This window comes from Erpetoichthys calabaricus, chromosome 3 (genome assembly GCF_900747795.2).
Source record: "Erpetoichthys calabaricus chromosome 3, fErpCal1.3, whole genome shotgun sequence".
NCBI classification, from domain to species: Eukaryota; Metazoa; Chordata; class Cladistia; order Polypteriformes; family Polypteridae; genus Erpetoichthys; species Erpetoichthys calabaricus.
Genome location: NC_041396.2, coordinates 214,545,080 through 214,561,037, shown reverse-complemented (window position 1 = coordinate 214,561,037; position 15,958 = coordinate 214,545,080). Strand labels below are relative to the sequence as shown.

General features: G+C 35.3%; 1 protein-coding gene across 1 annotated transcript; it reads left to right on the top strand.

The window, feature by feature from the left end:
- Positions 1-6: 6 nt before the first annotated feature.
- arv1 (ARV1 homolog, fatty acid homeostasis modulator) lies at positions 7-14,780 on the top strand. The gene is made up of 5 exons (XM_028797782.2): positions 7-168; positions 2,548-2,667; positions 4,887-5,040; positions 7,285-7,506; positions 14,110-14,780. The coding sequence occupies exons 1-5, from the start codon at positions 61-63 to the stop codon at positions 14,214-14,216; spliced, it is 711 nt and encodes a 236-aa protein (XP_028653615.2). The 5' UTR covers positions 7-60; the 3' UTR covers positions 14,217-14,780.
- Positions 14,781-15,958: the final 1,178 nt, after the last annotated feature.

Below are 15,958 nucleotides of genomic sequence, written 5' to 3'. Positions count from 1 at the left end.
TCCGGAAGGAAGGAAGAGAGATGTGTTGAGGGGTAGTTGGTTGGTAACTGCAGCGATGATATGGCGATCGCTATTGCGAGTGCACCTTACAGGTGTATTGAGTGTTGTGAAGAAGCGATCGAACTGTACAAGGATTATACCAACGGGGTCCTGAAAATTAGTAGATGTGTAGGTTTTTTTTGTTTTAGTGATGTGCATATTGTTTATAAACGTTATATGGGTAAACGTTTGTATGTTTGTTTTTCTGATTAAAACCGTAAAATACTTCAAGTAATAATATGTTGTGATTATACCTTTTATCACTACCTGTTAAGTCTTTTGAATAGATAGGAATTAACATTGTAGACATGTTAATAATCTTTACGTTCTGGCAGATTATTTTGGTGTGGCTACCTGAAAGATTGTGTAAGTGTTCAATGAGCATTTCAGATTTAGGAAAAGTGTACGTTATCAGCGCTTTTAGTGCACATAAAGCTAATCCGTATCAATCATTTTTCTTAGTTTGAGTGTATTCATGCAGACCTTCAAGGATTGCTGAAGTGTTTCGGTGTAGTTTGCACGCTCATTTTGGGGACTGCGTGGCCTTTTCTTCGTTTATGTAACTTTGGTTCGCTCACATCAAAGACATCAATTTATTTTCCCACTTTTCAGAATTGGCTCTGTTTTGGTATGTGCATAAGTGGGCTCTTTGAACAGCATGTCCTGTCCAAAGCTGTTTTTTGAGTTATGCGCAATGTTGCCAGATTAGGGTCCAGTGCCCCAATCATGTACAAGCAGTTTACAACACATTTACCTTTTCTGTTTTGCATGCAGAGCTACCCGTTTAGTAGTTGGGGTCACACATGAGTTCATAGGGCAATATTGTCACATATACAGACCGCAGTCAAATAAATGCTAACATGTGGAAATCAACATGCAGCATGTCAGTCTTCATGACCTGTGAGTATTACTGCCTTACTTCAAAATGTCTGTATTTCTTATCTGAAATAAGTATTCTGACTTCTTTAATTTTAATTAGAGAATTGTCATCAGTTTCTATATCACCGTCTTTTTTTTTCTTTTTCTAGTGGTCCAGTTTCCTTCATACTAATGATAGTTGGAAGTGAATCTGCAAACGTGTTTCATAGTCATTAGTGCACCATAATAATTTTTGATTGGCTACAATTTTACCATTTCTGTCCCACAGCTATCATGATTGGAATTTAAGTTTATGATCGTAACAAATGTTACAATTAAAGTTACTTTGTAAAAGTAAGGCCTTGAAAAAGTGATGTCAGCATTTTAGAGGAGTGGAGCTGAAAGAGCGGCTCCCTGAGTGATCAGTCTCTTTTATTAGTAACTATATGAGTTGCACATCTGTGACCAATAAATGACAATTTCAGAACTTTTAGAAAAAAAATAACATTTGATTTCATGAATGAATAAATAAATACTAATTCCACTTCTTAATGGATATCAGTGTTATATTTACAAAATACATTGTAAATCAGTTGGGCCATTCTCTAATGATGCCCGGACATAAAGACACACAGACATTCTTAACTTTATTTATATTGATGTTAGAGGGGCCTGCAAGATTTACCAATTGATTAGTACAACCTAAGCAGTGTGGTAGGTATTGCATCGTTTAAGTTAAAGACAGGGTAAAAGTTTATTCCTCTTTCCCAATTTAGTGCCCAGAATCTATTTTGACATCATTGGACAGTCAACAAACAACAAGAACTGGCCCTGAATAGGAGGCAAGTCCATTACAGGGCACATCCCACACTCCTATTAACTCCTACTGGGCCAAATTACAGTAACCAATTAACCTAAAATAAATCTTTGGATCATGGAAGAAAAACCCATGGCGCCTCCACACAAATAGTAACTGAGCCAGGATTTCAACCTAGTGTTCTGCATCTGTGTGGGAGCAGTACTAAACAAAATGAAAGTAAAGTTCTAGCAAAATGCCATTAATTAGTTATTTTGCTTCTTTTAATCACTTTGGACTCAATCTCTTGGAGAGACTGAAATCGAATTGTGGTGTGTTTGGCTTACAGATACTACTTGTGTACAAGCTTCATATAGTTGCATTTTTTTTTTTTTAGCGTAACTGTGATGCTGAATGTTAACTACCCAGTATCATCTTTCTCTGTAATTACTAAAGTCACCATTTCACTTTTCATTAATATTTGGCTAAATTATACAGCACATACTGTATGTATGTCTGCTGGGTATGCTTGTAAAAATTTTTAAGGTGGTAGTATATTTTGAACAATCTATTTATGCAAAAGTAAGCTGCTCCTAATTTTCCAATATTTTGCAAATTTAATGGCCTTACTAAATGTATGGATTTTTCAATGAAAATCATCAATACCTGTTGGTGGATGAGACCTTATTTTTGTAAACCAATGTATTTTTATGAATGTAGATTTACAAGTTGGTGGATGAGACCTTATTTTTGTAAACCAATGTATTTTTATGAATGTAGATTTACAAGTCAATGATGCTAAGTTCTTCCTTATGTCTAAACTGAAACAGTTTATAATTTTTTTCTTCATTTAGTCATCTTGCCAAAAGCCTGTGGACAAGTATATTGAATATGACCCTGTTATCATTTTGATTGACGCCATATTATGCAAAGCACAAGCTTTCAGACACATTATCTTTAATACTGAAGTGAATGTGAGTAGCTTTGCTTTTTAATGTCTTACAGCAAAACTGAAATGTTAAAATATTAATTCTTGCTTTTAATGGCTAGTTGTCTCTTAGCTTCATGTACTAAATGAAATAATTTAAGGTTGTCTTTGTATTATTTATTTGTATTTAATACATAAAAGCAATCCTGAAGATATTATACTTGTAAAATATTATACATTATGTCTGTCATTAGAGAAAGAAAAAATCAGTTAAAGTTTTTGTTAACCTGTTTTAAATCCATCGATCCATCCATGTTCCAACCCGCTGAATCCGAACACAGGGTCACGGGGGCCTGCTGGAGCCAATCCCAGCCAACACAGGGCACAAGGCAGGAACCATTCCCGGGCAGGGTGCCAATCAACCCCAGGACACACACAAACACATGCACACACCAAGCACACACCAGGGCCAATTTATAATCGCCAATCCACCTAACCTGCATGTCTTTGGACTGTGGGAGGAAACTGGAGCGCCCAGAGAAAACCCACGCAGACACGGGGAGAACATGCAAACTCCACGCAGGGAGGACCCGGGAAGCGAACCCAGGTCCCCAGGTCTCCCAACTGCAAGGCAGCAGCGCTGTCCACTGCGCCACCGTGCCGCCCCTGTTTTAAATCCATCCATCCATTTTCCAACCCGCTGAATCCGAACACAGGGTCACGGGGGTCTGCTGGAGCCAATCCCAGCCAACACAGGGCACAAGGCAGGAACCAATCCAGGGCAGGGTGCCAACCCACCGCAGGACACACACAAACACACCCACACACCAGGGCCAATTTAGAATCGCCAATCCACCTAACCTGCATGTCTTTGGACTGTGGGAGGAAACCGGAGCGCCCGGAGGAAACCCACGCAGACACGGGGAGAACATGCAAACTCCACGCAGGGAGGACCCGGGAAGCGAACCCAGGTCCCCAGATCTCTCAACTGCGAGGCAGCAGCGCTACCCACTGCGCCACCGTGCCGCCCCCCTGTTTTAAATACACACTGTTAATCACTCTCTGATTTTAAGATGGCAAGGATGACATAATATAAACAAAAATGTATATTGAATTACAGTAATCCCTCGCTATATCGCGCTTCGCCTTTCGCGGCTTCACTCCATCGCGGATTTTATATGTAAGCATATTTAAATATATATCGCAGATTTTTTGCTGGTTCGCGGATTTCTGCGGACAATGGGTCTTTTAATTTCTGGTACATGCTTCCTCAGTTGGTTTGCCCAGTTGATTTCATACAAGGGACGCTATTGGCAGATGGCTGAGAAGCTACCCAACTTACTTTTCTCTCTCTCTTGCGCTGACTTTCTCTGATCCTGACGTAGGGGGATTGAGCAGGGGGGCTGTTTGCACACCTAGACGATACGGACGCTCGTCTAAAAATGCTGAAAGATTATCTTCACGTTGCTACCTTCTGTGCAGCTGCTTCCTGAAGCGACATGCTGCACGGTGCTTCGCATACTTAAAAGCTCGAAGGGCACGTATTGATTTTTGATTGAAAAACAAACTCTGTCTCTCTCTCTCTCTCTCTCTCTCTCTCTCGCTCTGCTCCTGACGGAGGGGGTGTGAGCTGCCACCTTCAACAGCTTTGTGCCACGGTGCTTCGCATACTTAAAAGCCAAACAGCCCTATTGATTTGTTTGCTTTTCTCTATCTCTCTGACATGCTCTGCTCCTGACACGCACTCCTTTGAAGAGGAAGATATGTTTGCATTCTTTTAATTGTGAGACGGAACTGTCATCTCTGTCTTGTCATGGAGCACAGTTTAAACTTTTGAAAAAGAGACAAATGTTTGTTTGCAGTGTTTGAATAACGTTTCTGTCTCTCTACAACCTCCTGTGTTTCTGCGCAAATCTGTGACCCAAGCATGACAATATAAAAATAACCATATAAACATATGGTTTCTACTTCGCGGATTTTCTTATTTCGCGGGTGGCTCTGGAACGCAACCCCCGCGATGGAGGAGGGATTACTGTATGTTTAAAATGTAATGAAGTAGATCTTAAAAGTGAATACAAATCTATTACATTAACTACAAGGCTGCAAGCACTGTTTTAAATTCCTTTTAAACCAGCAAATGCAATATGTATTAAATTGTTAGAATGTAAAGTTTTATGAATGTTTGACCAAAACTGAGTATTGAAAGAGATTTGTTTTACTGAATAGTCTATGTGTGTATATATTAATTAGCTTTATCTCTTGTAGATTCATGGAAAACTTGGTGTTTTTTGCTTATTATGTGAAGCCTACCTAAGGTGGTCACAGCGCCAAGGTTCACAAAGAAGCAGTGACCCTGCAGATTTTATCCGTTACACAAAAGAATGGGACTTCTATCGGATGTTTGGACTGGCATTGTTTGGTAAGGGGTGATTAAAATAACCTTTAGTGTAAACTTTTATTTATTACTTTGCTTAGTAGTGATTGGGGTCTGGTTAGTTTTTGTTTTTTATTCTCTGCAATCGATCATTGTATTCACTTAGCACCATTTCCATTTAGATGGAAATATAATATGTTCTGAAACATTTTGTATCAATAAGTTGATTACTCCAAGAATTTTGTCCTTGTGTGTCTCATTGGGCTAATGAACTATTTTACGGGTAGGCCGTAGTCCTGTTTTATATAATATCATTACCAAGTGGTTTTTAGGTGAATGACCAGACCAAAACCAATTCAAAAGAGGCTTTGGTTTGGTTGGTAAGTGGAAGCTAGGCTGCATTAGACCATGTGAACAATCAAATTTGGGTTTTGGGTTACAGAATGTTGCTTCATTTCCAAGGATGGTCTGTTTCATTTGGAACAGGAAATGAAAAAGTGAGAGCTAAATGAAGTAAATCTTACCATCAATCACAATATTGCTCCAGGAAGCAAGCTACTTTACATACAGTACTTTAAAGTCACCAATTGCCTTTCTCACAGTGGGAAACTCTATCAGTAGGCTTCAGGGTGGCCTAAGTAAGATAACAATATATAATTTTTTTTTTTCACTTTTTATTTGTTTGTGTGCCTTTTGAGTGAATATACTTAATAATTTTCCTTTAAATGGATACTATAGATGCTGTATTTTAGAGAATGAAGCCTACAAACTTACCTCCTCTCCAGAGATACTTAATGCTGACATGCCATGCGATTAAGACACCAGACTGAGCATAGTTTTTAGGAAGCAACTCAATGATCTGAACACATGCCATATCTGAATAAAGATAGGCTAATAAGGCTTTATAGTTCTGAGTTCTTTACAATTTGTGGAACAAGAGCTGTGTCTGCATGCTTGGCATTAGGCAAAAATAATCAGGTTGAATTGTGAGCTCTGTCAATATTGCATTTTGTTCCAAAATATACTATGACTGAAAAAATAAGGTAACAAGGCAACAGCAAGGTTTACATAATATCCAGTGTGTTAACTTGAATGTTTTATTTATGTTTGTAGATAATGTGGCGGTGGCAGAAAAAGTATGGTGCTTTACTAGACTGTTTTGATTAAACGGTACCTTAGTTTTCATTCCTATCCAGAATGTATTTTGTCTGAAAGATTAAAATTAATTGTACACATTATGAAGACTAAGAATCTTTATAGGATTGTTGAGTTTACCCTAAAGGGCTAGATATGACAATTTAGGCTAGGTGTATATTTTCTCCTCCTCCATGTCAAGATAATCCAGTCAGTGTTGTTTTGACAGGCTAGTTTGTATATTTCCCCAAAAGCCTCCCACTGTGGGTATAACAAGCTTGAGCCTTTGGAAACATGTCTTTGGTAGACCCAGGACATGCCAGAGAGACCCCATTCCTTAGAGTGCCTACTTGCTCCAGCAATGGTTGTTAAATGTTAGTAAAGAAAACCACAGGGCTTTCTAATTAATACGACAAGTGGATTGTGTTACAGTCCTCATTTGTACATAAAATATTACTTAAAGAGCTGTAGTTTTATATAGGGTTATATGTATTATATGTCTCATTTTAAAATGTGGTTTCAGTAATTCATACCTTATTTACTGAATTTGTATAGTCATTAAAATTACAATTTTCTATTTTGACCAATATTAGTTTACATGTAAAGATAACAAAGATGCATAGATATAATTGTGTTACCTTAGTTAATATATTTCAGCTATTTTTTTATTCATTTTCTGTATACATTTTAATTTTCTTCTACCTTTTCCAAGTGTACAAAAGGATGGTTTAACCATTACAATTAATAATGCATTCAATATGTGTTACGGCATGGATCTGGTGTTGATCGTTATATTCACCTTCAGTATTGCTTGAAATCAGGTTAGATTCCTGAGTTTCGAAAATAGTTATTTCCCACAAGGAAATGAAGCAAGAACATTCTTTCATGAGTTCCTTTTAGCTTCGAGGAAAACAATAGGACTTTGAAGCAAAAGAAAGACTTTTAACTATGTTCAACTTTTAAAAAGCAAAATTAAAACATTTAAACACAAATGTCCTCTGTATTTGTTTCTAGAAGCTGAATCCAGCTTACCTTTAACATTGCATATACAAAATTGCCTAATTATTTATCTTCACTTTTGATAAATGTTAATTCATTTGTAAAACTCAGAAGTTCTAACATTATATATATATTTGTTGTTCTTTTTTTTCCTAGAGCTGGTCATGTTTCTAATGGGAGTGTTTGCTTTTTTGTGGCCTATAAAATGGTATGACAAGAAAGATCTTGATTCTGCAAAACTTTTAAAAGCACTGCTTTTGTCAAGTTATGGAAAACTACTGCTTATTCCTGCTGTTATTTGGGAGCATGATTACTCAAATCTTTGCTTCAGCCTCATTAAACTTTTTGTAATCACTTCAAATTCCCAAGCGATCAGAGGTAAATATTACAATGTTTCTTTCATACATTAGTTTGTTTTAGATGATTTTAATATTTTAGATTTGTGCCTATGCATTATTTTGCCATTGTTCATTTCATTTCCTGACTATGGTAAACTGTTATTTTTTATTTACACTTTTGGCCTGCTCTGTGGTCAATATTTAAGTAGTACAATATCAGTTTTAGATATATCTTTGAGCCTTCAGGTGTGTTTACGTAAATTGTGAAAATAAATTAATTGTGAAATAAATAAATAATGTATTTGGAATAAATAAATAAATAAATAAATAATGAAATAAATTGACACAGCTTGGTTCCCATTGGAAATTTGCTACACTTATTCTTCAAAAACGTTGTTGATAAAGTTTGATTTTCATTCAGCTTGTTAAACAAATTTTTTTTTAAGCATTGATACATTTTCAAAATCTTGTATCATAAATAGAGAAACGTTCTCTGTGTCAATTAAAGATCACCCTTTCAAATTCACCTTTGGAGAAGTTATGTCATATTGTTTATTTTGTACATTATCCCCTTTTATTTGTCTGATGACCATTCCCAGTGTTTGATGTAAGTGTTAACAATCAGGAATGTAGTTCTTCTGCTTTTAAAAATCTAACGTAGGGATTCTCTCACTTTTCATATCACCCCTTTACATTCTAACCCTTGGTGGTTCACTGAGTGCTGGTCATTCACTTTGCAGCTTTAAGATTATCAGCTCTTTTTTGTGTGTGTCAAATCTATGGAGAATACCAATGAAAAACTCAATCAATCAGTTAAGCACCATGTTAAATTACATATTGGTGTATTTTCATAAAGTGGATGCCTGAGTTGTTCAGATTGGTCAGATTAATTTATGGCAGGGGACAGGGCTAATATTTGCCATATACAAACATTCACTGTGTATGCAGGTAACAATGAACTGTGACCTTCTGAATGAACAAGCTGCAATAGTACCACACACCCTAGAGATCTCTTAATGTACTTTGTCACAGTTTATTATGGTATGGACATACAAAATTGTGAAAGCCATGACAAACACAACACCACGTCTAAGCAAGGTGATCATCTGGAATGCTGGAGCTGTTTGGTTATCAAAAAAATGTTACTTGCCAGTAGTTGTAAATGGGTTGTAGCATATGTAAGTCATTTGATTTGCTTGGGTCATCTATTGACAGCACAGACAGAGTTTATAAGAAATCTTTACTAAGAATAAAGGTAAATATTTGCAAAGAATCAAAATGCCTTAACAATTCTTCAATAAAGAAAATATGAAAAAATGCAAAAGCAAGTCCAAGTGTTATCAGTTTTTAAAGTTGTATCAATAGGCTTAATATAATCTCTAGTTTTTTTTTGTTTGTTTTTTTTTTTCTTTCTAATATTGTAGTTACCAACGGTGACTAAATAATAACCACAAATACAGGGGTTGTTTTTAAATAATAATTATCTAAATTGCCTTACAATCTCTATAGACCATTGAAACTGTGCTTACAATTTTAAATGGAATTACATTAAATTTCCAGACCATTTTACGTTACATTAATCTAATTATATTTCTCTGTGCTTTTGCCATTGGAGGCTTAAAAAAAGAAATTGGAGAATAGGTAGTTGTACACATAAATTGCAGCCTCCCCCTACTTCTTTTTCCCCACTTTAAGTGCTGGGCAATCCTGATATAGTAAAAACCCCCAATGCACGTTATTGAAAATAAAGGAGAGTCACATAGATTGATGAAAAGTCTCCATCATCTCAGCAGCTTGCAAGAACCACTGCAACAATAAATTACTTCTATAGCTGCATGGAGTCCTACCAAATAAGTTAAATGATATTCGTACATGTAAAAGTAAAAACAAGACAATATGTAAAGCAAAAATTCACTTAACATATCTAGAAATGAATCAAACAGGAAACGAGTTATGTAAGGGTTGTGACTTTGTAAACCGTATTGCAAACAGTGAATAAACATGTGCTTAGTATTTACATCACACTAATTTAACTTCATGGCTTAATTATCTGCAGGATATCATGATCCAATATTTCTCTTAACACTAATTTACCGGCAATGTGCCATAAGGACCTGCAATCCATCACGGTCAATTAAAGCAAACATTTTAAGCTTTAGACTTCAACATTGAATTTTAGGCCTTCCCCAGGGATGTGTTTAATAATTTTATGTTTAAAAAATATAGATCCTCCACCACAAATAATTAACAATAATAAAAATGCAATTGGAATCTAGTGTCTATAAAAGGTAGTTCAGCCAGCATAAGCCTATTTTGCTTGGTTTTTAACTACATTTTACTGTAAAATAAATATGTTCCAAGTTTCAAAATAGTTAACCAAGTCCCTGAACACAAATAAATGCTAAGCCAAGTATACATTTTCTTACTAACCATTAAACCAAACAAATAAGCCTGTAATTCCTCTCAAAAGTGCTTCTTATTTGAAGGCAAAATAAAGTTAACTAAAAAATATTTTAACTTATTTTTCTCACACTTCAATTCCATCTGTCAAATCAAAAACTTTCAAACATTTACCATATATTAAATAAAGCCACCAGAAGAGACTCTGATTGTATAAATGGATGTTTATTTAATGGAAATAACTTTGATTCCAGTTTGAAAAAGCAAATTAACGTTTTAACTCCATAAGCGGTGACCCATTTTTAAGCAACTATGATGGCAACGAAAAAAGCTCATTCTGTTACTAATCAGTCTCTCATAATCTGCTTTGAATATTTTGAATTTGTGTCTCAAAAAAATTGCTTCAAAATGCAATTTGTGTGGTCTTACACATACATCTTGCTTCTTGCTGTGCTCTAGAAGCTCTAGATAGATAGAGACTTCTGCCATTATAAAATATTTCTTTCTCTTAATCCTTTTTTGTTTATTTAAATTATCACATGTATTGCTCCCAACCCCCCACATCCCCAAATATTGATTTGCAGGGTGTCCTGTTTCTGGCTCTCCCATTTACTCCAAGTTAAGTTGAAAAGAAACTATTAGCTATGAAACTTTACACTTGACCGTTGATATAAAAGTATCCTTTTGAAAGGTAATGTTCCATTGTTGCCAAACATTACATTTTTATTGCTGTCAGAAAGTTGCATTTTTGATCTCCTCCTATCCAAATAATTCATTCTAATATCTACAGGATCTATAGTGTTTGGAAAATATAAGAAGGTATATTCTTTTTTGGGGCTATTTAGCGTGTATGCTATTATTCACATTTTAGTGTGTTTATCTGGAATACTGGAGGTTTGAAAATTTGTGAATATTGTTCTGGGTTGTTTGGGGCATCATTTTGAGATTTTAAGAACAGTCGGGTCACCATAGTCTTGACTGTTTCTCCATTTCTTGACTATTTTTAATAACCCTCACAAGATTGATTGAGCACACACCACACTCCTCCCTTTATTTACATCATCAACTGAGTTGTCAAATCTTGTAAGAAATTTCATTTTGTATAAATTAAGTCAAGTAATGTTATCTGTGTTTCAACTGTATGAATGAACTGTTTCTGTCTAAATCTTTTGGTTAAAAAAAAAATAAATAAATACTTCTCAGTAAACAAAAAAGTCATGATAGAAATGTAGCATTTAAAGAAATATGGTATATATTCATTAACTTTATAGCACAGAGCATCATGCAAAAATATGAATACTCCTTAAAATGTTTCAAATATTGCTGAACTACTTATGTTTACATGTTACATTAACCCTTTTCTTGCACAGCTATTTGCCAAAGCTTCCAGAACTATTGCAATTCTTAAGTTCTGAAATAGGAACAAAATTGCCGTTAACGTGTTTAAGTGTTTCGCCACTTGCCTTTTCCTGTGTAGCACTGCCAGTTTAAGAATCATTGGTCACATGTTGAATCTAAAGCAAAAGTAAGAAATGGAACACTTATGAACATTATAAAGATAAAATGAAAAATGCCTAAATTAGGAAAAGTGTAGCAGTCCATGTTAAAGTGTTTCTCTCTGATGATTTCTGGCTTAAGAAATGGAAGCTGCATCACCGCATATAGGCACTAATCAGATAAAAGGATGATTATCAAAACTCAGCCTTACAACAAAGAGCTGTGAAGGCAGCCGCTCTGAGACCAACAGTTACTTTTCAAAAAGGCTCACAGACTTCACTAGCTAAGAGTAGGGTACATGTGAATTGTTAGGTTATTTAAGAAGCTATGTATCACAGTGGCATGTGTGGGAGGGTACCAAAAGAAAAAAAAAACTTCACTTAAAAACAATATTTTTAAGGCCAGTGTAGAATTTTCCAGAAAATACAGGAGTGAATCAGGTGACTTTTTGGAAGAAGGTCCTATAGTCAGATGAGTTCAAGATTGAGCTTGAGATCAAAGCCATGTGAAAACTTTATTCCAAACTATGATAGTGGCAGCGTCATGGTGAGAGACTTGCAGCCTTTAGACCTTGGAAGAAAAATTCATGGTGCACAGTAAAGGAAAATACTGTAATTGTTTTTAAATTGCTCATTAGAAGTTTCAGCTTCTACCCTGAGGTACATCTGAGGCACTAATTTTAAAACAGTAGTCCATGAAGACTACTGTAGAAAAGGGTATGTAGGATGAAGCAGATCTCCCAAGGGGACTGGGCAAAAACCACTCCTAAAACTGTGTAGCCATGGCAAAGGTGTCAGAAATATTAATTTGATTATTTATGCAAGCAGCATATTTAAGTTTCTAACGTTTATTAGGTTATCTGCAAACATATAACTACTTTTGTCTTGAATACTCGTAGTCTTAAAAATGCAAGTTTTCAAAGAAGCTACATTTGAACAAGATGTCTTATCATTTATAATCCAGCATATTTGAAATGCTTGTGACCAGAATGCTTTTGTAAGCATTGCATATTTTTGAAGTAGCCATATTCAATGAAGCATGCTTTAAAAAAAATAGTGTTTCAGTTAAAAGGTTGCTATAGGTGTGATTCATAATACTAATAGACTATCAAAATTGGGTCATGACGTGTTGATGTGATTTGTTTAATGAGAGACTAATTAACAACAAAATGTTAACATTTCAAACTCTAAATCTCACCTACTCATAGTCTTAAGTGTAAAAAGAAAAGGTATGTCATATGTGAAACAAGTTAACAGGGGCAGGAGATGGAAAAAGTAAGATTATAAAAAAAAGTGCAAGACTGTTTTTTTAATACACATTTCCCAACAGGTTTGCATTAAAGGTCTTTCTGTATTTTGTTAAAACAAGTTTTGCTCTTTGAAGCAAGTGGGAAGATTATGCTGTTTTGTTTTTAGTAGATCACCATTTATTTTCCAAACCTGTTAACTTCATTAAAGGGTACCAGGTGCCAGAGCCTATCCATGCATCAGCGGGTATAAGGAACAAGCCAACTGTGGGGGAAAAAAATTGCCATTCCGTGACAATGCAGGAAAATATACACATTCACATTTGATTCAGATAGACCCGAGTCAAATTATAGTTGCAGATCCATCTAACCTGCTTAGGTTAGGGATGGAGGAGAAAACTGGAGTACCACAAGAAATCCCTCACTGGCACAGCAAGAATGTGTAAGTTCTACTAAGATCTTAGAAAGGCCAGAGTTTGAACTTGATATACTAGAGTTGTGAGGCAGCAACACGATCCACTTCACTACTGTGCTGCTCTATATTTATTTGATTTTGGGCAGTTTTAATATTTAGCAGTAATTACAGTATCTCATCATATTTGTGGATTGGTGTAATATATTTAGTGGCAAACAAAAATTCTTTGAACCATATGAGCATGATTATGTAGCAGACTTCCACCTTAGTCTTTTTATAACCATGCAATCATGTCAGCTTTTGATACGTTATTGGGCAAGCCTTCTTGCACTCAAAATTAAGTGGATATTCTGTCTGCTCATATGAATGCAAGCACAGTGTTTTATTACAGTGTATTATTACTCCTGGTAAAGACTTTGGGTTAAGTATGCTAGATTTTGAAATATTCTCCAGAGTATATGCAAAATTATTTTAGTATAACAGATTTTTAATGAATTTTGGTTAACTGCTCATGGAATGCATGTAGCAATTATTTTTTCCAAAAGATGTTTTTTGGAGTTGAATAAGATGGATAATATAGGTCACCACACAGGATGCTGGCATGCCTTATCACACAAGCCATTTCAAGGTGTGCATTAGTGACCATTTCCTTTTAACAAACATGTCAGCAAAAGATTCAGATCTACACAGTCTGTTTCTTCCTTCCTGTTGTGATGCAGATACCATTTCCAGGAAATGTTAAGTATGCTATTTTGCCAGTTTTTTTTTTTGTAAAGGAAGTGGGTTGTGTTCTCATTTATTCCTTGTAAAACATCTTTCGACTGTGCACAGGAGAAGCTTTGAACTAATTGTTTTATCATGTAAAAGAGAAATGTATATTATTATCAAAATACTGCATTTTAGTAATCTGTGTGTTTGCATTTTCTAATTTTTATATATTAAGAGCAAAGTTTATGACAGAATGTCAACACAACTTTCATTTAGTTTTAACATGTACCATATATGTTGTTTTTGCGGTAGTAATAATGAAAGTCTTTTTTACCCTTCATTCTTTATAGTGTTTTTATTTTATTTATTTATTGCAGTCATCCTAAACAGCAGCAGGTGGCTGTCTCTCCTCGCTGTGTTAAGTGGATTGCTCATGGAAACGTGTATGGCTTACATATTTCAGAAAGTGGAATGGAGCCTTTAACACTCTGAAGTTCTACAGTTTATCCCAAGGTCTGTGTGTATGGTAAAGTCAGTTTGTACTGTGAAAACCAAAAGGACAAGAATAAGTGACAGTATGCCATAGACAGTAAAACTGGAAACCAGTATTCATTGCCTCTCCTGATTGTGTCTGTTTGTTTAATGTTTACTTTGTGCTGCTTTATTTCTGTGACTGTTAAATTATATAAAACTGCAAAGCAAACTGTGTTTTTTGATATCGAAAAGAAACCAATGATGTGGGTATATTTTTCTTTACTCTGCCCTGCATGTAGATTTCTTAACTGATAGGTTGTATTTGTTAACTATACAGGTAATCCTAAATTGGTAGCTTCAGTCTCTGACCTGCTGTGTTCTCTTCCTTTGGTTAGCTTCTGCATTTTGTATGTTGAACCAACACAGGAATTACAATAAGTTCAGTTGATTTTTATATGTATTGACACATTTATTTCAATCAAAGTTTTTTTCAAGAATTTGCTATATTTGGCAATATTTTTATGTAGCACTCTTTTACTAAAACATTTTCAAATAAATTAACACTATGAAATTACATTTTGTGTATGACAAAATTACACATGTAATAGGCCAATTTAATGGGTAGAAGAAGTAATGAAAGATATTTTGCTGGCCTTACTTAAATCTAGAAGATTTCCAGGTGTGATGTTGAAATTTCACTGCTATGCATATTACATATAGCATATGAAAATTGTGTTGTAAATAATGAAACATTTCTATGGATTTATAATTTTAATCTTATACTGTATATAAACGTCTATGTGTGGAAGTGTGTGTGTCTCTCCAGCCCGGAAGTGAGAGGTGGAGTCAGGGTAAGGGCTCTGCCTCTGAAGAAACAGAAAACTTGCTTAGTCACTAATAACAAAAATGGGGCGAGCACATCAGCAAAACGAAACCCCAGAAGAAAGACAAAGTCGCTTAGCCGCTAACATCAGTAAAACGGTATCCCTTTTACTTTTTCTCCTGCCGCTAACACACAAGCGAGGAGAGCATGTCTACAAAACGAAACCTCCGAAGAAAGACAAAGTTGCTTAGCTGCTATAATTGGCAAAACTGTATCCATTTTACTTTTCCTCCCGCCGCTAATGCACAAGCGATGCGAGTACGTTGGCAAAACGAATCCTCCTAGGAAAGAGATGCCCAGAGCAGTTCCTTTCAATTACCTGACATCTCTACATTGCGTTTTTTTTTTTTTTTTCTGACGAGTTCAATAGTTTCTAGGACCCCAGGCTTTTTGCAGCACGGGCTTATATAGCTAGTATATTTATAATAATTTATAATATAAATTTACAGCACAGTTTTTTATGGAAAATATTTTCAAACAACTGAGTACACGACCTGAAGTGTCCACTCAGCAATACCCCCGTTCATTTCAGGCCTCTTGCACTTGACCCACATTTAAACCATGTTTACTTCCAGTATGTAAGGGCTGATTTTTGTTTTTTTAATTATAAATAAATGTAGAGAGTACAGCACAGATGTGCTGCCAGTGAAAGCGATCAGAAAAAAGACAAAATTGTGTTTCTTCCTGAGGCAGAATTTTATAATTGTTTTTTGTGCCAAATGCAAAAGTGAGATAAAAGTGAACTAACAAAGACTGCTGTTGAGTTGACAATTACTGAAGTTTTAAATTAAAAAATTGCCTGTTAAAGAGGATTTATATTCAGCTTTTCTATAAACAGAAAAGGTGAATTTCTTCATATTGAATGTTAA